Below are 23,074 nucleotides of genomic sequence, written 5' to 3'. Positions count from 1 at the left end.
TAAACCTTGTCCCTCATGCTAGCCCTGACAACACCGGTAAGCACACCTTCATCTAGGCTGCACTGTTTTACGTTTCCTGACTTGTAGTGGTTCTCTCCTCTATCTACACTCTTCTTGTCATCTTTGTAAAACGATATCAGACTGGTAATTGACACAGCCATGACTTCTAGTTAAATTCAGTGTGGCTAAAATGAAAAGCTTTGTTAAACTATGCAAGCACGCGAAAGTCAAAGTCAGCTTTATTGTCAAAAATTCTACATGTGTTATACATCCAGAAATATCGTTTCCCACAGTGTGACATGTATACATAAAACAAAAAGGGCCTAGATAAACGTGGTATACATTAAACAAAACAAAAAGGGCCTAGATAACCGGGGTATACAGTTTAAAATGTTAATATATTTAAAGTGTTCAAAGTGCAGTTTCAGTGCAAGTCAGTTGAAACGATCTTAAGTTGGCGTGACGTTAAAGTCGTGCGACCCTGCTGCTGTACTGGCTTGTAGTTCGTTTATAGCATAACGTTAGCATTTCGCTTTTGGCGACTAGATTTATGATTTAAAAATTATAAAAGTAGGGTAGACATGTGGAGATTATCCGGCTGAACAAAACGTGATCCCTCTCTTAAATGTGTGTCAACCACAGACCTTATTTCGAGCTATTTTCCAAAATCCTATGGAGAATTCGCATTGCGTTTTTCACGAAGGAACCGGAAGAAGTTTACTTCCGGGTTTTACGACGCGTCACTGCGTTTCTCTAAAGTACAACACAGATAACAGCAAGCAATATGTAAGAAAGTGTATATTACTGTATTATTATTATTGCTGTATGTTACTGTGTATATTATTGTATAGTGGTGTTGTAGTACTAACAAAAATATGAATACTTCTGCATGTTTAAAACAAACATGTGTGTTGTTTACATACTAACTCTGAAAATAAACTAAGAAAAAAGCAGACATTAGTGAAAGATATGGCCATTAAACCCAACCCCCCCCCCCCCAAAAAAATAACCAGCACTTAAATAGAACAATATCTGCATATTTGCGTATATATATATATATTTGCATTTGTCTTGTTGTTCTGAGTCTGTAAGTTGCTTTGGATAAAAGCATCAACTTAATGGAATCAGATGTAATGTAAAAGCCTTCAGCTCCATGTTTAAAATGTCTCTGTTGTTGCCCAAAGGACGGGCTAGAGGTGGTGCATGTGGGAAATGAAAAGCAGGTTGATGTGCAGAACAGAACTCACCTCATAAATCCTAAAAAGGAGATGAGTGATATGCTAACCACCCAACCGGCTGAGGCGAAGGCTTTGGGCATCGTCAGAGCTCCGGTCCCTACAATCAGATTGAACATATAAACCAGCCCCACCTGGAGAAGACAGATAAGAGGTGTAAAGACAAGTGGAATATGTTCGCAGACCTTTCATTTCCTATTGCATATTTGAAGAGGCCCTATTATACTTTTTAGGGTTTCCCTTTCCTATTGTGTGTTCTATATGTTTTTGTGCATGTAAATGGTCTGCAAAGGCTAAAATCCCAAAGTTTGAGAGAGACTCTTTCTCCCACACACTTGACAGTATGAGAAAAATAAAAGACCTTTTTGAAGATTAACGCATTGTAAACGTGTCACAGTAGAGGCAAAAAATACAAATATAAACCTGAACATGAGTATAACCGGGCCCCTTTAATGGCCTTTTGCCTAAATACAAAATGTAAAGCTCTGTTGTATGAGGAGTAGTTGAGTGCCTTGTTAGATAAAGAATCAACTATTTCCAAGGAATACAGGTGGGCAAGATAAGTTTAAGGAAGCAGCACCTATCTGGTAGTTCTTGGCCAGGTCAGCATTGAAAATGAGATTTTATCTCAATGCTTTTTTATCTGGTTAAATAAAGGTTAAATAAAATAAAATAAAATAATTTGTTTAACTTTTAATGATTTAAAGCTTAAGCTCCCTGGAAAAAAATATTTGACCGGCAGAACTTAATGTTTGTGGTAAGTTATGCTGACGTAAGAAGTAAGGGACTTCGTAAAAACGGAGACCAGACCATAAAGAAGCCCGCTGTGTATAACAAGAAGGATGTGTAAGCAATTTAGCTTCCTCTTTACTGCACTTTCATACGCACCATCTCCACTCACAATGACATTACTCATTTAATGACACGAAGAAGGGTTCTTCAGAAAAATGCCCTTCTCCGTTTTTAGTGTTTGAAACATATTGATCAGTCAATTTAAGTGGCTCAATAAAACACAGAGTAAAAGTTGAAGCCTCTGCAAGTAAACCAAGAAGAACACTTTAACTTCTTACATCTTATTTCAAAGTAAAATAAGACTTTTAAAGAGCCTCAGTAAGGTGGACTTTGCATTCAATCATGCATCCACTGCAGTGTGTACTGTGCTCTAACTCAACATACAAATAGTGAAACAATCTCTGAACTTAAATAAAAACAGAAGTAAAACAGGAATTAAACTCATTATACATGTATACTACTCACAAATGGGGAGTAGGGTTCCCCACTCTCTGTAATTCCACCTGGCATGGTTGATGACCCTGGTGTTCACCTGAAGGAAAAACAACATCCAGGAAGCTGAAACCAAATAATTCTTCCTCTCTTTCAAGATCAACATTTATATTTACTTAAGGGCATTACCATAGTTAAGGAAAGTACAAGGTCTATTGAGAATAAAATAATGAGGAGAAAAGTTGTTGTTCAGTATCTCGCATGTAAAACGAACTCCACTCGCATATCTTGCCATTTAGTGTTAATATTAACATTTGCAAAACAAAGGCGCATTTACTAAACATGATTCAACACATTTCTTAAACGTTAAGTAATACTTTTCCATTCGGCATACATATGATTCACAAAGCAGATCCTGTTTTTATTTAAAATGTATTTCTTTTACCACATTTCTACAGAGAAACTTCTAATGTGAAGTTCTGTGACAGGTATTGTGAATGCAAAATGCGAAAATGTATGCCCACATTTATTTAGGACAGTGTATAATGTATCTATGTTCCGAGATAAAGACCACTTGCAAAAGCTAAAGTTGTACAAATATGCTTCAAGTTACTGTTGAGCTGCTATTTCCCTGCTAGCATCCCAGCTAGCAGCAAAGGTTAAAATAACGTTGGCTATCACAGAAAATACACATGTATAAAATATGTGTAAGTGTTGTAAAATGAAAATATCAAAAGAAAAAGAAAAAGACTAGCAGATAATGTGTCATTAATAAAAACAAAAGTAAACACTTCTCACCTTCCTTCTGCACAAAATATATTGCTAATCTTTCTAGGCTAGCAGGATGCTCCAAGCTCATGTGGATCTCTAGCTGAATGAACGCAGAGCTTAGCCACTGAGATAACATGAGCTGTGGCGTTGTTAAAAGGTCAAAAGGATATCAGTATGAACCATAGTTTGAAGAAAAACTCTACCCAAATACGCTAGCAAGGCTCTTCAACTCAGCTAACTGAAGCACCAAACTAAACCAGCTGACCTGATTAACAGACGTAAAGCTACCTCCGACACAGACTGACACTTCCGGTAGACTACTGGCTTTCAAAATAAAAACTTCTCGTGATATTTTCATTTAGTTGGTGTTCAGCTTCTCAAAGAAGTTTTAATTGTTTGTTGTGTGAATTTTGAAAAATACATTATCACCTCGTACAATGTGCTTTTGAAATTTGAGATTTTGGACACGTCAATAAAGACCCTTTAAAACATGTTGATAATGGTCAAACAAGATTTAAAGGGATAGTGGAAATGGAACCTCAAATAGTTTCGTTTTAACTTATATACAAGCATAATTACGTATCAAAACAATCACACCTGATTACAAAAAATATAATAATTGCCTTACGCATGTTAGAAGCACTTTATTGCAGCTTCCCCGAAGTTTTTTAGAAACGAAATGTTCGACTCAGCCAAACCGGAAGTGACGAAAACTTAGGAAGACGATACGATAACAAACCATGGCGTCTATGCAGAATGAACGTGGAAGGGCAAATATACCAGACAAAGAAGAAGGATTGTACGAGGTATCCAGTGATGATAGCGAGTCAGAAACATCCTCTCGGCTTTCCTACGAAAATGTCGTTTTAGGAACTGAATCTGAATCCGGTTCAGTAAGCGACGATGGTGACAATATTGAGCCAGACGATGGACCATTACGTCCTTATTTGTTCGAGCCCGAGCCCGAGGTGATGGTTCACGGCATGGGCAATGGCGAGGATGACCAGGACCAGGCGCCAGATGATGCACCCCTACGCACAAATAATCTTGACTGGTAGGTCCCTAAGCATAGCTCACGCATCTTAAGATCACCTGTAGCCTTTACAAATATTAATCATTGTTAACCAGTTAAGCCCGAAGGTCCCCCCAGTGGACCCCTCCCACAGTTTTTTTTCTCTCACATGTCTCAGGGCTTCTTAACATTTATGAAACTATTAATGTTTCATACCCTTTTAAAGGTAAGAAACTCGACTAACTGACAATAAGAACAATTGTTAGCTAGAAAAAACACAAGAGTAATACCATGCCTTTGAATTAGCATTGAGCGAAACAATGCTAACTAATGCTAACGCTTTTTTACACACAACACACGGTAGAAATTCCCTTATTACTATCTTAACTGCACAAACAAGATATACGATTTAAAGCTGAGACTCCACAGATTCCACACATGTAATGTCATCACTGTAAGACCTCGAATTCCTGGAGCTATCAGCCAGAAAAGAGAAAGTAAACAACATCCGGTTCCAAAAATATTACAATAATTACGTCTTACCTTTTTCGATTTGTGATCAAAAGTTGTGTTCAACGGAATAAAAACGCATCTCAAGGTTAATCCAATGTCGTTGTGTCACGTAGAATTATTACGATACGCCATTCTCTGCATTTGCTGTCGCACTACAGCCATACAAAACACATATATTCACCATAATATGGTCGGCTATTCACATGCAAATGCTATTGAATGTCCGCCATTGTTTGTGCCCGTCTTCCTATGCTCTCGTCATCACCCGAAGATTCCCGACGATTCCCGAAGTATTTCGTTTCATTGAGAGGGCGCAGTAAAATTGAAAATAAAATGAAACTAGGCGCATGAAATTAAAAAAAATTGTTTATTATGCTTATTTTTAATAAAAATACATAAGTTAAACCCAAAATTCGCGGATTTCCACTATCCCTTTAATAATGTTAATATTTACTGAGGTATGTTTTAGACGTTGTTTATCAAATGGTTGTTGTTATTATTTTTGAATTATTATTATTATTATTACCATTATTAAACATATCAGTAAGACTGGATGGTAGGCCTTTCATTTATCTGACTAAGAAAGACCTGGCTGATACATTGGATATTGGATTTGAAAATAATTAACTGATTGTTAGATTGACTGATAGATTAACTAACAGTGAAATTCATTGTGTGATAGAGGGACACACACACGCAATCACAGATTTCACAAAATACTGGAGAACCAAGTGTTCATTGTGTTCGTTTATTTATTTATTATGTATTTATTAGTAGGCCTACTTAGTATACATATATAGCCTATATATATAGGCTGTGTGTGTGTGTGTGTGTGTGTGTGTGTGTGTGTGTGTGTGTGTGTGTGTGTGTGTGTGTGTGTGTGTGTGTGTGTGTGTGTGTGTGTGTGTGTGTGTGTGTGTGTGTGTGTGTGTGTGTGTGTGTGTGTGTGTGTGTGTGTGTGTGTGTCACACAATGAATATCACTGTTAGTCAATCTAATAATCAGTTAATTATTTTTCAAATCCAATAATGTATCAGCCAGGTCTTTATTAGCCAGATAAATGAAAGGCCTACCATCCAGTCTTACTGATATATATGTTTGATAATGGTAATAATAATAATAATAATTCAAATAATAACAACAATCATTTGATAAACAACGATATATAAGTATATATACTATAAACTATTTATACTTTAAGATACTTTTTTTCTTTTGATTTTCATCATTATATGGTGCTTGGAGCAATCATTCCAATAAAATAGGTTGAAATGAATTGATAACAAAGCTTTTATTGTGAAGGTGAAATTGTGTTATTATTACCGTTGTCAAAATTGTGACACGTTGGTTAATTCAGCAAACCTGCCCCTCCGTGCTGCAAACATTATCAAAACGACCCACCCCTTTATTTACAGGACATGTCATATGACACATGTATGCTTCCTTTGATATGTTGTGAAAGTCGTTTTTTGTTTGTTTTGGCAGTCTCAGAACTGCTTTAAATATAATTTAGTTCTAGTAGGCCCTACTACATTTTGTTAAACTAAATTAAAACGTAATTTAACTTGTGTCTTTTCTTTTTATGCCACTTGCTACTTTGACAACATGTCATAGGGGAAACTTTTTTTTTAAAGAGTTTATACAATCTTATTTTTTTTAATCAGTACAAATAAGACAAACCAGCTTTGTTAATAGTTTTAAGATATATGTTGTATGTTAAATCGATTGCTTTCTCTCTTTCTTTTTTCTTGTCGCACATGCAGTATAGATACCGAGAAGAAACGTTTTCAACACAAATGTTGATCCACAAAAATATAATTATATATATAATATCATAATATAATTAATAATCAGTGTAGGGGAAGCTACTAATTTACTCTACTTAATATAATAATATAATATAATATACTTCGAAAAATTAGGTACTAGGATATTACGTATACTGTGATAGAAAAGTGTAACTAAATACACTATAAAAGTTCACATGCCAGCAAAATGTGTCTCATTGGCATTCATTTACAAAAGTACCACAAGTTCACAGGTCATGCATGATCCATAATTCAACCAATAACTATTTAAAGATCATTAGGATCTCTTTATATTCTGTTTAGTTGTTTAAAAAATAACATTACAGTCAGATTTAAGAGGACACGCTGGCAGATCATACACACATCATCTAGTTATTACTATTTGTTGTATATATTTGAAACCCACAATGTATTCATGAATGAGACAAAAAGACCAGTGGCTAAAAAATAGAAGAAAAAGAAGACACGGTCTATGATTACAGCCGCTCTTCTGTAGCGTCCGGTCTTTCTCTGGTCTTTGTGTTCTTCAACTTCCTGTCGAGCTGCTTTCACTTCCTGCAGGATCAGTTTCAGCAGGTCGCCATCAACAGGCCCATCCAGAGGAAGGGAACTTTTGTCAGGGATCCCTTCAGCTCCAGCAGGCTCTGTGTCAAAATGATAATTCAACAGAATGAGTTATGATATAGAGGGAAAAAATAACTGATTTATTTGGGGTTGTGCAACACGTCAGAACTTTAGGAGCCTCATAAGAAACCATGTTGGGTTCTAGATGAATACGTGAAAGAGGTGTTGATAGAAACTCTGGCAAATTCTCTATAAATACCTTTGACTTTAATATATCAATAAAAAAGGATTTTGAACCTGACTTTATCCACTTACAGTACATTCTAAATAGAAATGAATAGTGCAGTGCATCAAGCCTCAATACCTTCAACTGAAATATGCATGTTACTTAAAAAAATGCAATAATTGTATCCAATGAGAAATGGTTTAGTAGAAAATTGCTTAACCTAAAGATATAAATTTAAACATTTACCAAATGTTGAAATTGGTAGTCAAGGTGATCATCTTAATAAACACACATTTGCCTGAGGGGGCTTTACCTCTGTACAGCAACCCCTAATCTTGCACTTTTGCAGCGGAAAAAATTAAAAGTGCAAGAGTAACAAACGGAAAAGTTAATTAAATTATTATTATTAATAACAAAATGATTCTTATTCTGGTGTATTTCCTAAATTAAGCAAAAATAAAGTTTTCTTTTAGTTGATGTGAGTAATTATCTGAATGTATTGCATTCAGTGTTTTTTTTGTATTGTTCATCTTCAACTATTAGTTGGCAGAGACCTTACCTCTCTGATTGTCAACTTCCAACTGAATATCCTCTTGTGCGTCAGCAGGGCTTTGAGCCGTCTTACAGCAGCAACCATCCAGGTCGTATAGGTAGCCCACCAGCATGGTCTCCAGGACGCTCAACCCCACAAAGGTGAAGATGAAAAGGCAGTATTTGGCTATAAAAAAGGGGCAGAAACATTTCTGGTCAGTCTAATGTTGTTCATGCCAGGAATAAGCAGAGGCAGAGCACAGGGGGTGGATACTCAAGTACTGTACTTAAGTAAAACTTTGAGATACTTGTACTTTACCTGAGTGTTTCCATTGTATGCTACTTTATACTTCTACTCCACTACAATTCAGAGGTAAATCGTGTACTTTTACTCCACTACATGTATTTAATACCTTTAGTTACTTCACAGATTTTGATTAATAATGTGAAATATAAACAACACTTAAAAAGGACTTGAGTTACACCTGGAGTAAATTCACAAGCTACCCTGCAGTATACAAAGTCATTCAAACTAGCTGCACCTTTACCAGCTTTGAGAACACTTTCATGATCAATCATTATAAAACATATAATAGATATTATTCTGAAATGGACCAATCTGCACAATGACTACTTTTACTTTTGGTTCTTTAAGTCTATTTTAATGCTAATACTTTTGTACTTTTACTTGTACATGTTTGAATGCAGGTATTTTAATTGTAACAGAGTATTCATACACTGTGGTACTTCTACTTTTACTCAAGTACAAGATCTGATTACTTCTCCCACCTCTGCTCCCCGTCGATAGAAGATTTCTACGCCAGTAGGGAAACGGTCAGCAGCTCCGTTGTTTTCTAGTGATATTGGCTAGCTAGCAAGCAAACTAGCTAAGCTACTTCCTCCACAAACTATCGTCCCTGCGTTGGAAGCCACCCAGTTCATTTGGCTAGGTTCCACTGTATAACTAAGAATTCAACAACATTCCCATAAGTAGATTTTTGTTTAAAATGTCTGACCTTTACGAGTGAACACACCCAACCAAGCCTATATATTCTTGAGGGTCCATTTTTATTCAGATTTGTGATTAAAACTTAATACTCTAAACTCTTTTTCAGGATAGCAAAGCAAAATCACTTTCAAGTTAGGAAATTGTGTTTAGTCCAAATATTGTTTAACCACCAGACAATTGTTGTCTCTTTGCTGGAGTGAAAATAGCCATCCTCAACATTACATGTATCATGGTTTCAGAATGATGAAGACTAATATTATAGGATTCGTATTCTACAGGATGATTTTTTACTGGGCAACTTCACAACATTTAATAAATTCCAATATCTAAAGTGAGTTGAGTGTTTGAGTGTTTGAGTTCTGTGTAGCAGCTCACAGATCATTGGCACGTTTGCTTCAGTGGAGGGCAAAATGTCCTGAAGAATCAACAGCATGACGGAGATGGACAGGAGTATCGTCACTTTGAAGCTCAGCTTTTCACCTCTGGCCTCACTGATGGAGAATGAGACCAAATCCAGGACCAGAAAAAAGAGCAGTGGGACGATTAAATTGATCACATAGAGCATTGGCTTCCTGGAGATTGAGACCTGAAAAAAAACATTACATTTGATATTAATTAGAGACAAAATTGTTTCTCAATGTCAAAGAAGCATCCTTAAACGGTTAATTCCCCGCGTCTTTGAATCCCCCTGTACGACTGTCTTCAAAGTCGTTCTTTCAGAAGCAGAAATAATCAGAATTATACTAATTATATGCCAGAATAAAATTAGTAATAAAATAAGATGGAAGATATAGAGTTTTGATTAGTAATAATAAAATAAAGTGTGTAAAAATATTTACAAACATTAAAAAAATAGTAAGCATATTCGCAGCATGGAAATATACAGTACGTCCAACCCAGTCTCACAAAAAAAAAAGTGTAATAACTACGTTGGTCCACAACTTGGGACGTAGTATTTCTACAAAAACGCCCCTGAAAATGTAAGATCCCTACGGTTTTTTTCACCATTCATTCCAATAGCTGGCGTCTATGTCACGTGTGTGTGTGTGTGTGTGTGTGTGTGTGTGTGTGTGTGTGTGTGTGTGTGTGTGTGTGTGTGTGTGTGTGTGTGTGTGTGTGTGTGGTGTGTGTGTGTGTGTGTGTGTGTGTGTGTGTGTGTGTGTGTGTGTGTGTGTGTGTGTGTGTGTGTGTGTGTGTGTGTGTGTGTGTGTGTGTGTGTGTGTGTGTGTGTGTGTGTGTGTGTGTGTGTGTGTGTGTGTGTGTGTGTGTGTGTGCTCACGCATATTCACTGGTATTCACGCACATAGTTGGCAATGCAAAATTGTGGAATGTCACCTCAGGCTCCTCTCCCTCAGGGGCTTCTATCTCAGGGGCCTCTCCCTCCTCTCCCTCAGGTGCCTCTTCCTGGTCTGTGGGGGGGGGCTGTGGCTAAGTGGATAGAGTGCTGGACTTCGAATCAGGGGGTAGCAAGTTCGAGTCCCACTGCAGTCAGCATGTCGTTGTGTCCCTGGGCAAGACACTTCACCCCAAATTGCTCCTGTGGGGATTGTCCACAGTACTCAGGGTCGGCGTCATGGGGGGTCATTCGCGGGCCATGCCCCCCCAAATGAGTCACTGTGCCCCCCCAACGCAGGGTGGGTAAGCCTTGCCACTTTGCCGTTTTAAAAAAAAAAATCATATAAGTGAAAACGTTTCCACTAAAGGTTTTTTGTGTGAAATACGTCAGAAATAAATAATACAAATATGAAACACAGCCTCAGGTGTGCTCACTGCTGCTCTCTGTTTGGTGTGTTGCTTGACCAATGACCCCCGACTTTTGTTTTGTTATCATTACGTGGCTGTGTGTTTAGATGAAAGCCCGGTGGCGATCTGTTCATCTGTTACACTGATTATACAGTAAAGCCATCGAAAATAATATGATATACAGTACAGTACAAGTAGCCTACTTCTGGGTCTCTGTGTTTCATTCAAGCTCGGCTCTCTGTGTGTGTGGCACGAGCGCATTTTGTGAGTGCGCGAGCGGTAACGTGGAATGTTATTGTTAGCATCTGGTTAGCTAGCTATGCTAACGGATATAAAGGGCTGTTTCTACACCAAGGTGGAGGAGAGTCCTCTCCTGTCAGACTGAGAGGATCTTATAACGAACTCAAATACTCCGCCATGTTTTCGTGTGTTTACAAAGTGAACGCATGGATGACGTCACGACCATCACGTGACTACTGAAAATGGCAAAAATGGCAGCGGCCTGACGGAATATACAGGTTTTGATAAAAAAGAGCTATAAAATCATTATTTACCGGGGAATATCGCTGATTTCTTCAGGGTATGGTTTAAACATAATGTTTCACTAAATACTGAAGTTTTGATTAATTATCTAATGAGTGGAGCATTCCTTTAATGGCCAAACTAACCTTAAAATAGGCATTTTCTACCGAGAATAAAACGAAGTTCTGCCATGTTTGTTTTTTTCTGCAGGGAGAAATTTGAAGATCACGTGACATAGACGCCAGCCATTGGAATAAATGGTGAAAAAAACATAGGGATCTTACAATTTCAGAGGCGTTTTTGTAGAAATACTATGTCCCAAGTTGTGGACCAACGTAGTTATTACACGTTTTTTTGTGAGACTGGGTTGGTACGTCCGTAAATGCTACAGCACCAAAGGTCTTTATTTGATCAATGGTGAAGTCCTTAATTTTTTGTAAACAACCTCAATTAGCACCAAGGTCATAATCCCAAACGGGACCTTTATTACCCTGAAATATAAAAAAAATCCATTATGAGCAACGCGCTGCAGTTTCATAAACGATTCAAATTATTTTGTTTTGCCAAAACACACACTGTCACTGTACACTTACCTAAAATGTAAATTGTATTTACTTATTATAACAAGGTAATCGCATAATTCCTTCCTATATTATGGCAGATATGCTGTAAACTAGCTTGCTAATGTAGCTAACTTAGTGTGCCAACTTTTTAAAAAACGACAACCAGCGCTCCGTCTCAGCTGTGTGCATCACTTTTTAGAGTCCCTGTTTCCGTTGTGTTTGGAGCATCTTGCAGCGTTTTGTATTTGCAGTGTTTCATTTATGAAGCGCTTTTAGTAAAAGCTGCGCATGTTTCATCAAGCTGGTGGAGGTGTTTCGTCATTTGCATGTGTTTTGGCACATTTGTGTTTTATTATTTGTATCGTTTTTTTTAAATTCAGCACGTTTATCTTAATGGCAGTGTTTTGGGCTGCACCTGTTGCCCAGCATACAATGTCTTCTTAATACCTGAATAAAAAACAAAACGTCTTGCTTCAAATAAAAAGAGTTGAAAGAAAGAAAATACTGTTGTAAAATGTAATTACGAATATTTTCTTACCTTGTATATGAGTTTGCTTTTACTTTCTTTGGTTACATTTAATACAATAATTGTCATGTTTTGGAGTTCCCATTCGCCCTTTGTAACCATTAAATGATCAGGGACCTTAGTGAGGACCGTGCCACTGTTGAGTTGCTCTAGTTTGAGTTGTACAGCGTGTTCTGTGTGGAGAAAAGAGGTTTTAAATAATGATATCATCAATATTCAAAAAAGAAAAGTTCATGCATTGATCAATTATGGTCTGGAATATTTTTTTTGCCACTATAACATGACTTCTTTCAGACTTGTGGAAAGCCAACGTCTAATTAACACATTTAAATGTTATTGACTAACTTTGTCTATTTGTCGCATTATATCGTGCCTAATTTGCATATTTAACCATACAATGTAAAATATTACCATGATTTCACAATATTTAGCTGTAATATTTTACAATAAATTACTGTTTTACCACTTTACAGTCTTTACCTGTAATGTTCACAATATAATACTGTAATTTAGAATTTCACAGTGAAATCAATACAGGCACAGTTAATTACTGTGAATATACAGGATAAATGATTACCAGGATTTCACAACATGTTACTGTATTATTTCATAGTAAAATACTGTATTCAGACCATCCTCTGTGATAACACAACAAATTAAGTGATTTTCTTGCTTTTATCGCTCTTGCTTAGCTTTAAATACTAATGTCTTTCTTTAGTGCAGGTTTTACTTAAATTGAAAGGGGCACCGCTGCATGTGCGGTCATGCGGTCAACATATACATCTATGTAAAATTGAAATTGTTGTCTTGGCTTATTGTTTTCAGGTGCTTCCTGGGCATTAATCCTGAGATGGGCTCGAAAGCCAAAAAGAGGCATGACAATTTAAACCCCCATGTCAGCACATTCTTCAGAAAAATGGTTGACTTCGAGTGGATGTCTGTGTAGACATGTGTTAAGTGTTCCCCTCCTTGTTTTATGTTCTGTCTCCCTGCTGCGTAGGTGCACCTGGTCTTCCCCTGGCTCCGCCTCTGCCCAGGTGTTCCAAATTCCACTCAGCCGTGTATATATAAAGAGAAGCTGGAGGAGAACGATGTCTCGCCTATCCTGACGCCGGGAGACACTCTCCTTAGAATACCTCTTTGCCATTTTGAGCTGTAGGCCATATTTTTGCAGATGTGTTTATGTTTAGCCTGCAGAGGACCTGAGGCCTGTACTACGAAGCTGGTTCAACCTAACCTGGATATGTTTGAGTTAGCCGGTTGGCCTAATCCAAAACATACGCGCTCTCGCTAAAGTGTACTACGACGCGGGTTATCAAGTGGATCGCTCAAGCCAGCCGTGCCCTATCTAGTTAGGTGCGCGTTCACATGAAAGGGGTGGTATTTGGAGCATTCGACCAATCACAAACATGGACAAGCGTACTGACAGCGCAGCGCGTCATACTTACTGAATCTGGGTGATCTGGGCCCATAACCTGTTGACAGAGTCATATGTATAGCAATAAACTGGTCATGACGACGAGGTCTTCTTTAGCCTTAACTGGCGTGGTTTATTTTCATATGTGCATTGCACCACTTGACCTGCTCTCCATGAGAGCTAGAGAGAGAGAGATAGAAGGGGAGGGAACAATCCCTTATATCTGATACCTCACGTCAGCTACAATAGCTGCGCCTCCTTACGCCTATAGCGCCCTCTTACTGTGGAACAGTTATAGTGCAGTTACATGCAGACATATTAATACTTACACTTAACAGTGAGTGTTGCACAGCCAGATACGGCTCAAGAAGCTGACTCCGATAAGGAAATATATGACAGGCCTACATTATGATGTGATATGCCGTGGACTGTACTGTTACTTTGATCCGGTTATTTATGTTGAGGTAGATATTTAATTAAGCTTTCTTAACGCTAATGTTATAATAGTCAGATTGCTCTGAAGATGGAAGGTGATAATCTATTAATGTTCACGTTCACACAGTCGGTGATTTTTGCCGGCCGTCTTTCCTGCAACGGCAGTTTCCTTTCTCCTGTAATATGACTTGATCCCTTTAAACTCCGCACACTGAGCTCTGATTGGTCAGCAAGCAGTGCTGTCACTGAGTTGAGCTCTTAGCCTGCAACCTAACCTGCACCGGGGCAGGTTAGCCGCTCAGCATAAGTTACCATGGAGATCTAGCCTGCTAAAAAGAGAACCAGCGTCGTAGGACCGGAAACCCCGAGTTTTCCCTGAAGTTAGCCGGCTAAGCGAAAATCCTGCTTCGTAGTACAGGCCTCTGGTAGACCAGTTTTCGCGGCTTTATTTTGTTTCCCATGGTTTATATTTGATTTCTGGTTTGGGGGGGGGGGGGGGGGGGAGCTCTGGGTCCTACGGTCCGTGGTGTGGCTGGGTCGGGTTCCCTCCTTCTGTTTGTTCCTTTTGGCCAGTCCTCCAGACCTCTTTTTGTTTCCCGTTTCGCTTGTGTGAGCAGACGGCTGATTATCAATAAATGCTTGTTACCAAGTAGGCCTACCGATTATTGCGTGTATTCTTTCATGTTGCGGGTCTCAGCACGAGCCACTACCGCGGAGTAGAGGTTGGGGCCGTAACAACATGTCAAAGACACTGTGAAATGTACTTTGCACTTCAATGGAGTAATACAAAGTTAAAATGGGCATTTTCTTTGTTTTTCTTTGTTGATTGAGCTGATTGAATTGTGTAGTTATGGTAAAATCCCAGTTAACTAGTAAAATGTACAATATATTATCGTATTATTTACATTTGTATATTTACAGTACAGTAAATTACTGGCTACTCTGTTGCATTACTTCTACAGTAATAGTGTGAAAATACAGGTAATTACTGTAATTTATGTACAGCAAGGTACCATAATACCACAGCTCTGTACTGCTATATCACAGTAATTCCATGGGCATGGCAACTGTAAAGTCACAGTATTTAGTTGTACTTTTATTCTAATTTACTGTAAAATATCTACAGTAAATTACTGTGAAATCCATGCAACTAGTAGCCAGTAATTTACTGTAATTTTACAGCCAAACATTTTACAGTGTAACATTTCAGAACACTTGTAATGAAATTATATTATAATTATAGCCTTATAAATAGATTTTTCTTTCCTAAAAAAAGAGTGGAAAATCGTGATATTTGTTATAGCTGTTGACAGTATTTTTGGATTGAAGAGAAGAATCCCCTCTGTAACAGCCTTCTACTCTAATTTGTCAACAAAATGAAACAATCATTTTAATTGTTGACTCATCCATGTTAAGATTTCTGTTAAAGAATCGATGCAAATAAGCAATACAAACTATGCAAGATTCATGCTGGTATCTAACTAAATTAAACCCTAATCCTCTGAGGTGTCTCCCCTAGCTTGGTGTAAATTACCTTCTGAGGTCATGGATGAAAATGTGATGGTACACTCTTGCGTATCAAAGGGGAACAGCAAGAGATCCATCCGACAGGTGGAAGTCAGCCGCTCTCGTGTAGTTGCCAACATCAAACCGTTGGGATACAATTTCACGACTGCACTTTTGTGAATGCTCCCAGCATCAGAGGTACTGAAAAAGTAAATAACGACATTCTGATTTAATGTGTTTGCCTGGATCTTCATCAAAAACTGGTCAAAGCACAGATGTTTATAATTACAGACATCTAAACAAATCACAGTACTGTATATATAACTAGCATTAACTACTTTGCATCACTTTTGTTTTACTGACTTTAGACACATTATATGGAATTTCCCCTACTGGTTCTTTCAATTAAAAATTGAGAGTTATTTTTCATACAACAACTGCCTTCAGGATTCTACCACGAGCTGAATAACTCGAGGAGGTCTCCTTCTCTCCGAAACAAACAGACTCTGTGATTCAAACCGGTAAAGACACTGATAAAGCAGTTACACGATAAAATCTGTTTCCCCAATGCTGTTCCACTTTAACCATATATTGCTAACCTTGTTACTTTGATAACATTAAGGGGCCCTATTACGCTCAATTTCAAGTTTATTTTGGATTTTTGTTCCTGTACTGTGACATGTTTACATGCTTTAATGTTCAAAAAGGTATTTTTCTCATACTGCCTGTGCTCTTTTCCCCCTCTGTCTGAAACCAGAGCCCAGTCTGATCTGAACCGCTTAGAGTTGCGTTAGAAATATCCCAGCCCTTAGCCTATCATGTACAATGTGTTGGAGCACTAGCCAATAGAAGCACAAGTGTTACATGGTGATGTCACTATGCAGAGGAGTCCAATGGAGGCATTTCAGGCTGGGGGGGGGAGGAGTGTGTGGGAGAGAAACTCCTTCTGGAGGGGACACAGAGATTTTAGCGTTTGCAGACCCTTTACATGCAAAAAGATATAACACTCAACAGGAAAGGGTTAACCCCAAAAAGAAGAACAGGGCCTCTTTAAATAAAGCTATATTTTGGAATTTGACTTTTTAGGAGCCTGCTTTATGAAACTTCCCTTTGAATAAGATTCTCAACCCACAACTCTGTGATAAATGAGAACTCACTCCTCTTTGATTTGAATATCTGGGATCCACAGCCTGGATCTTGGAACAGTCAGCATATTTATCCCGCAAAAGTCTGTAGAATTCCAAGTTAGGAATTCATTTGTCCACCACTGGGAAAATACAAATGAACGTTTAAAAAATGTTTGGACACAGATTGATGAGTGAGATTGAAATAGACATTACTGATGTTTGAAAATGCAATTTAATTCTTGAGCACCTAAAATAAACATTATCATTGATGACACTCACCATTCTGATCCAAATGTGGCTCGTGACCGTCTGAGACTTCTCATCCTGCAGACAATAAATGTAGTATTGCAATCATAAGCATTTACAGCAAAAATAACTTGAAAATATCGATGTTCTTACTTACTGTATATCCATCCACAAAGACAGTTCTGTGTTTTTTCTAGGTTTGGAGATTTCTGTCTCTGAGATTTTCATTGGATTTTACATTTTTTATAAATAATAAAGTAGTTGCAGAATGGCTACTTTTACTGTTAAAATACAGCGCTCCCAAATCTCTACATAAGATATAAGAAATATATTTCTAGACTTCACTACGACAAGAATAAATACATTACATTAATCTTCTAAAATACACATCGAAAAATGTAAAGATATTTATTTTAACATTGTTGAGAAATATAATACGTCACAGTCCAACAAAAATAGTGCTCACTGATTAAAATAATAAAATACTAATGCTAAAAAATATATATTCAACGGGGGCTCTGTTACAGTAAAGCATATATCAAATGTTAGAAAAGACAACTAAAATTACATAACAAAATAGGTAAGAGCAAATATATTTGTTTGATAGAAATTACATTTAAAAACAGATACCTTCATGAACGCAATGCACACTGAATCTGAATTGTTTTCCCTATGAAGACACTTACCACTTCTAAAATGCCATACAAAAACATGTCCAGCTGAACGAGGGAGGGTGTAGTCCAGACTTTCACGGGTCGCATGGTTGCTAGAAGATCATTAGTTGTCGCCAGGTTCAAATGTGTCAGAAGACCAACGTATGAGCAGTCTGAAGTCTGACTGCTGGAAACAGCTGCAGGGTAAGAGACAAAAAAACAACTTTTCTAGAGAAATAAAGTATTTTTATTCCAACATACTATTCAAAAGTTGAATTATAAAACCCACAAGTAATTAAAAAACTCACCAACTAAAGCTAGAAAAGCCAGAGTCCTCAGAGCTGACATGTTTGATTGCCCTTATCTCGTCCTGAGGGTGTGCTTTTAAGCTGCAGAACCGTGTTGCATTATGAGCAGAACAAAGCAACAGTAAGAGACTTCAATAGAACTAATTACATAACATACATCCATGGCGCTTTTATTGTTGAGCTGTAGCTGATGCAATAAGTAAACATGAGGAGATCTCAGTGACATTGAGGGTTGTAGAGTGCACACTGTACTCAAACACCTGTGGTCAAGAACAAATACAGGCAGGTGACAAGAAATAATTCCAGGTTATTATTTAGAACATTCAAAATGTACCTGCACATAGTGAAAATAAGTATCTGAGTTAGAATTTTGTATGTATTAAATAACTAGACTCACCTGTGTTTAAAATAGAAAACCAATTAGTATTATTATTTTTCATTCAAATTCAGCTGTTTGCTCTCAACAGATCTACACTGAACAAACATATAAATGCAACACTTTTGTTTTTGCTTCCATTTTTCATGAGATGAACTCAAAGATCTAAAACATTTTCTATATACACAAAATAACCATTTCTCTCAAATATTGTTCACAAATCTGAAAAAATCTGTGATAGTGAGCACTTCTCCTTTGCCGAGATAATCCATCCCACCTCACAGGTGTGGCATATCAAGATGCTGATTAGACAGCATGATTATTGCACAGGTGTGCCTTAGGCTGGCCACAATAAAAGGCCACTCTAAAATGTTCAGTTTTATCAGTGTATTTATGTTTTTCTTGGGACTTTGTGATATGAAGAACATCCATGGGGTTAGATTTGTCTAAATAATATTTGTGTGAACATAACAATTATTTGTGTGTAAATGTGTGATTTGTAAATGTAAAAAACCACCCACAAATGCATTCAAAAGATTGGCAAACTCCTCCTCAAAAAATAATTTGCAAATATAAAACGGATCTGCAAATACAGTATGCAAAATGTTTTCACAAATAAAAAAATGATCTGTGAATACTATAATTAGTTTACAAATATACAAAAGGAATTTGTGAATATCTCTCTAACATTGACAACTTTCGATCAGGCATTTGTGAATCAATTTAGTATTTGTCGACAAAAAATGCGTTTATGGAGCTTAATTCTCTGCTTGTGGATCGTATTATTACCAGCCTGTCCTCCTACAAAAAACGACCATATAGGCCGATTGTTCATGCCCTTATTACGACCCAGAGACACGTTTTAAAGTGTATGTTGTTTCTTACACGACCACTAGAGTACGTGTAAGAAACAACATGCTCCCGGCCCGTTCATTGCAAATGCTCCGGAGGGACGTTTATTCACAAATAACCCTCTCTGGAAAATCCTAAATTGTGGAATAGTTTGGCAATTAAAATGCTTTTTGATTCGATTTCTGGCGAGGAGTGTATTATATTGTACTCTCAGAATCAACGTCAAGTCGATGTGTAGAATCTATAGTTTGATAGTTGTAAGGGAAACTTCTGTGTAGCAGCAATGCAGTGGGAGTCACCGACTCAGGAAAGAGACACGGGAAGAGCAGGAGCTTTGATGTCAAACACTGATGGTTTATTTGGAGCTTCGGCCGGAGAATTCACATCACAAGTTACAGCAGCCACGATCTGACTGCACGGTAGAGTTGCCACGTCAATTCTGAAGAACTCTACCCCAGACCCATGTATTTAGCTAGTTCTGTGAGCATCATCAACATGCTGCATAAGATAAAATCATAACACCTCTATCAGCTGACGCCAACAGGCAGGAACAGGGAGACAGAACACTGAGAGCACAGCAGCCAAGGTTACGAGGTGCATGCGCTCAGTCAGGACAGTTTGAACTGATAAACTGGGTCAAAGTTATGGGCCTTGGAAAATATTCCCCAACATCTAGGTCATTAAACTGTCTTCAGTTTAATTTTATTAATACAAAAAAAAGGTCATAGAACATGTTTAATTGTGTATTTCAGGCTGTGTCTCAATTCAGGGGTTGCATCCATAGAAGGGTGCATTCGTAGACCGCACACGTCACTTCCGACGAAAGAAGGCTGTCCCAATTTTAAAAAAAGACGAGACTCCTCCGAATGCGGCCCACGAATGCAGCCTACTTTTCCCCAATAGGCTACATGCACAGTCACTTCCGCATTCTACTCATAGCGGCCGATTAATTTCCTGTTTGAAAATGACGACCTTCTACACCCGCTGCCTACAAGAGCTTCCGAAATTAAAAATGTCAGATGTTCATCGGATTTGCCGGACGACTAAAGCCCCAGCCAGCAAACTCGATAAAGGCTTCAAATTATATGCTGCGTCATATATACACAACTATGAAGGTAAGAAGGTAACCGGTACTAACCAGCTAGCTTATGCTCCGGGTTACGCTAACATTAGCTGTCAAAAGCTAGGTAACGCCAGAGCCCTATAGTATAACTACTATTATTATTATACTACTACTATAGTAGACTACTATAGGGCTCTGGGTAACGCTATGTACTGTTTCTGGTGTTAATTCTTTAAAACATTAGCCATTTTGCTAACAAATACTATCGTTTAATAGCCTTATAGCCTAGCCAAGGTTATCTTGTTAGCCACACTGCATAATGGTATCAGCTTTTGTAAAGCAATGTTGCCATAGATGTGTTGACGTGAGTATAGATCTAACGCTGTTGCTCTGTTTTTCTTCATTCAGTGTCCAATAAAGACAGGCTGACAGGGCAGGTCAGCGTGAGAGCCTTGTGCTACAGGTCAATGCGGAAGAGCGAGACAGCACACAGTTTGAGTGTAGGCAGGCAGCATTGACACTGTTCCCCCCTGTTTATTGAGTTTCAGTTCAGTTAAACATTAGTTTACCTTAAGGGAATCTCAACAGTGTCCTACTTCTCCCTGCTTTATCACAGCTGATTGGTCAGATATTATTACATTGATTATGGATGTGTAAGTTTGGGGGTTCAAATATATAGTAAAAACTGCTTTAATACAATTTTCAAGGCATCTTAGTTTCCAAAGAAAGTTCATTGTGGTATTGTAGGGTAAGAGGGTAACACTAAGCATTCAGGAATACATGCTTCTTCTAGGATAATGGGTCAGTAAAAATAACCAATAATTCTACTCATAATAACCTCCTGGCTCATAGTAACAAGTGAAGTTACTAATCACTAGTATTTCTTCTCTCTTTTTTAGATAACGCTTCGTGATTCATCACCAGTGGTGCTCACGCACAACCAGTGCTCCTGTGTTGCAGGAACTGTTTTTGTGCAATCACACAGTAGCATTGCTGTTCCAAACAGCACACTACACTGAACTGAACATGCCAGTTGTGCCACCTGTGCATAGCTGTACTGAATCGGAACAGTAATGGCACAAGCCGCGAACAATGGTAATTTCAATGAGGTTCAAATACTTGTAATCTTTCACAGAGTTTTTGTTTTAAAGTGACTCAACGAACAGTAATTGTCTTTTCCTTAAGGGTGTGAAGCCAGGGCCCATCAACTCCATGGTCTTCACCAAGCCTGTACCAAATAGGATGGTGCAGACTGGAGTAAGGTAATTTTAGCTGGAAAATTGTGTTTCCTGTGTTTTTAAAATTCATAATTCTGGTGCTGTATTCCTAACCTTTATTGTCACATTAATGTGCTATATTGTCTTTGCCATTCTTTGTAGGAGTGGATTCTACAGAGGCATGGTGGGGCCATTACCAGATCCCTGCCTGTTCAGAGTTACGGAGGCATACTCAGCATTCAGCATTGAAGACAGGCCGCTTGTGACCACAATGAACATGAGACCTGACAAGCCCCTTGTGGAAAGTGCCTTCGGGATTGTGCAGGAGGGCAGTGTTCTGTCCTATCAGATGCCTGCTTTGACGTCTCGATACACCACACTTCACACTGACACACCACCAACACCCCACTTGCCCATAGAGGGGTATGTGATCTTGCCATGTGATTTACCGCTGGTGTGCTCAGAAGAGGAGCAACTACATATGAACAGCTCATCTGTTGATTTGGAAATGTCTCACAAAATTGAGGAGGCTACCCGTGAGCAAAGCTCTAGCTCAGAGTGGCATCTGCTCCGCAAACCCAGGGTTACTGCCTCTAGGTTTAGAGAGATTTGTCACGTCAGAGGTGAGAGCTCTGCTAACTCTCTTGCAGAGCGAATACTCAAAGGTACAAGGCAGACTGCAGAAATGAGGAGAGGTGCCGAGATGGAGCCCACAGTAGCAGCTGAATACAGTAGACTGGCAAACGTGAACTACTCCCCTTGTGGCCTTGTCATTCACCCCTCTACGCCCTGGCTTGGTGCCTCCCCTGATGGAGTTGTTTTTGACCCAACAGAATATCCCCAATTTGGCCTTGTTCAATTCAAATGTCCCAATTTATGTCGACTGCAAATATGTGCAGATGGAATGTGGCTCCCCTAAGCTCAAGAAAAGCCATGCCTATTACTGGCAAGTACAGGGCCAACAAGTGACTAAACAAATTACTAAACGCCATCACGAGTCCTCCTTTAGCTTAGCGGTGGTGACGTGAAGTCATGTGAATGTGGTGTAGTTTGTTTATAGCCTAACGTTAGCATTGCATTTATGCTGATTTGCCACAAAGTGGTGTTAATATGTAGAGATGTTCCTGCTGAACAAAAAGTGTAAGTATCATAAACCTGTGCTGGCCACAAAGTTTATTTTCTGCAATATTCCGAAAACCAAAGGGAAAATCCCATTGCTATGTAATGGAAATTATGATTATCAGACAATTGAATGCTATGATGTTATTTAACATGTAAATAATACAATTCTGTCAGCCTTACATGTCAAGAGACAGTAGATCTCAGCACTCAGGAAGGTGTGACCACACAGGGGGTGATTAGTGATCTGGTCATTGGTCTATTGTACTCTGATAGAGTCATGGCTCAGTTATCTCATGACTAAGCATGTATTCATTGTAACTGTATAAAAGCTCTCTCTTCAGTTTGAGTAGTTGCACTCAGCTGTGGAGACATTGCTCTTCATGTTGTTTGCCTCTTTTGCAAAAGATTAAAGTACCAGAAAGACATCTCTTTGACTAGTTAATATAATAATTTCCACCACATTTGTCGAGGGAGCCCTGGCAATGCTAATTTCCGGGTCGGTCTA

The 23,074-nt window shown here is 38.3% G+C and overlaps 3 protein-coding genes and 1 long non-coding RNA gene across 5 annotated transcripts in view; 2 read left to right on the top strand and 2 right to left on the bottom strand.

Moving 5' to 3' along the window:
- Positions 1-3,519, bottom strand: part of tmem104 (transmembrane protein 104) — a 101,566-nt gene extending 98,047 nt beyond the window's left edge. The window contains exons 1-3 of the mRNA XM_034206207.1: positions 3,258-3,519; positions 2,493-2,559; positions 1,248-1,369 (exon numbers count right to left, since the gene is read on the bottom strand). Coding sequence (XP_034062098.1) covers positions 1,248-1,369; positions 2,493-2,537 — 167 coding nt within the window. The 5' untranslated portion in view covers positions 2,538-2,559; positions 3,258-3,519. The remainder of the gene's footprint in view (positions 1-1,247; positions 1,370-2,492; positions 2,560-3,257) is intronic.
- Positions 3,520-4,259: 740 nt separating this feature from the next.
- Positions 4,260-13,350, top strand: LOC117539868. Its single transcript, XR_004568080.1, has 3 exons — positions 4,260-4,284; positions 7,961-8,046; positions 13,073-13,350. It is a non-coding gene; the product is annotated as an uncharacterized LOC117539868 (long non-coding RNA).
- On the bottom strand, positions 6,126-18,025 carry LOC117539867 (5-hydroxytryptamine receptor 3A-like). The gene is made up of 9 exons (XM_034206220.1): positions 17,940-18,025; positions 17,665-17,828; positions 17,012-17,056; positions 16,763-16,872; positions 15,634-15,806; positions 12,260-12,420; positions 9,269-9,479; positions 7,913-8,071; positions 6,126-7,207 (listed from the first exon to the last, which is right to left on the bottom strand). The coding sequence occupies exons 1-9, from the start codon at positions 17,977-17,979 to the stop codon at positions 6,942-6,944; spliced, it is 1,329 nt and encodes a 442-aa protein (XP_034062111.1). The 5' UTR covers positions 17,980-18,025; the 3' UTR covers positions 6,126-6,941.
- A 2,100-nt stretch (positions 18,026-20,125) lies between these two features.
- LOC117539863 lies at positions 20,126-22,757 on the top strand. 2 transcript variants are annotated; one of them, XM_034206212.1, is made up of 3 exons: positions 20,126-20,282; positions 21,416-21,492; positions 21,610-22,757. In XM_034206212.1, exons 1-3 carry the CDS (start codon positions 20,187-20,189, stop codon positions 22,364-22,366), a joined length of 930 nt encoding a protein of 309 aa, XP_034062103.1. In that variant the 5' UTR covers positions 20,126-20,186; the 3' UTR covers positions 22,367-22,757. The 2 variants fall into 2 exon arrangements, with proteins under 2 accessions (XP_034062103.1, XP_034062104.1); XM_034206213.1 differs by lacking the exon at positions 20,126-20,282 and adding an exon at positions 21,237-21,325.
- Positions 22,758-23,074: the final 317 nt, after the last annotated feature.

Source organism: Gymnodraco acuticeps, unplaced genomic scaffold (genome assembly GCF_902827175.1).
Source record: "Gymnodraco acuticeps unplaced genomic scaffold, fGymAcu1.1, whole genome shotgun sequence".
Classification (NCBI taxonomy): domain Eukaryota; kingdom Metazoa; phylum Chordata; class Actinopteri; order Perciformes; family Bathydraconidae; genus Gymnodraco; species Gymnodraco acuticeps.
The sequence above is the reverse complement of the archived record's forward strand: the minus strand, read 5'-3'. Positions and strand labels throughout refer to the sequence as shown.

Excerpts from the sequence above, each read along its gene's own strand:
- LOC117539867 (XM_034206220.1), bottom strand. The coding sequence starts at position 17,979 with ATGTCAGCTCTGAGGACTCTGGCTTTTCTAGCTTTAGTTG. Across the intron at positions 9,480-12,259 it reads AAAGCAAACTCATATACAAG|GTCTCAATCTCCAGGAAGCC; the intron begins GTAAGAAAATAT and ends GTTTTTTTTCAG. Across the intron at positions 8,072-9,268 it reads AGCAAACGTGCCAATGATCT|CCAAATACTGCCTTTTCATC; the intron begins GTGAGCTGCTAC and ends CCTTTTTTATAG.
- LOC117539863 (XM_034206212.1), top strand. The coding sequence starts at position 20,187 with ATGTTCATCGGATTTGCCGGACGACTAAAGCCCCAGCCAGCAAACTCG. Across the intron at positions 20,283-21,415 it reads ATATATACACAACTATGAAG|GGTGTGAAGCCAGGGCCCAT; the intron begins GTAAGAAGGTAA and ends CTTTTCCTTAAG. Across the intron at positions 21,493-21,609 it reads ATGGTGCAGACTGGAGTAAG|GAGTGGATTCTACAGAGGCA; the intron begins GTAATTTTAGCT and ends CATTCTTTGTAG.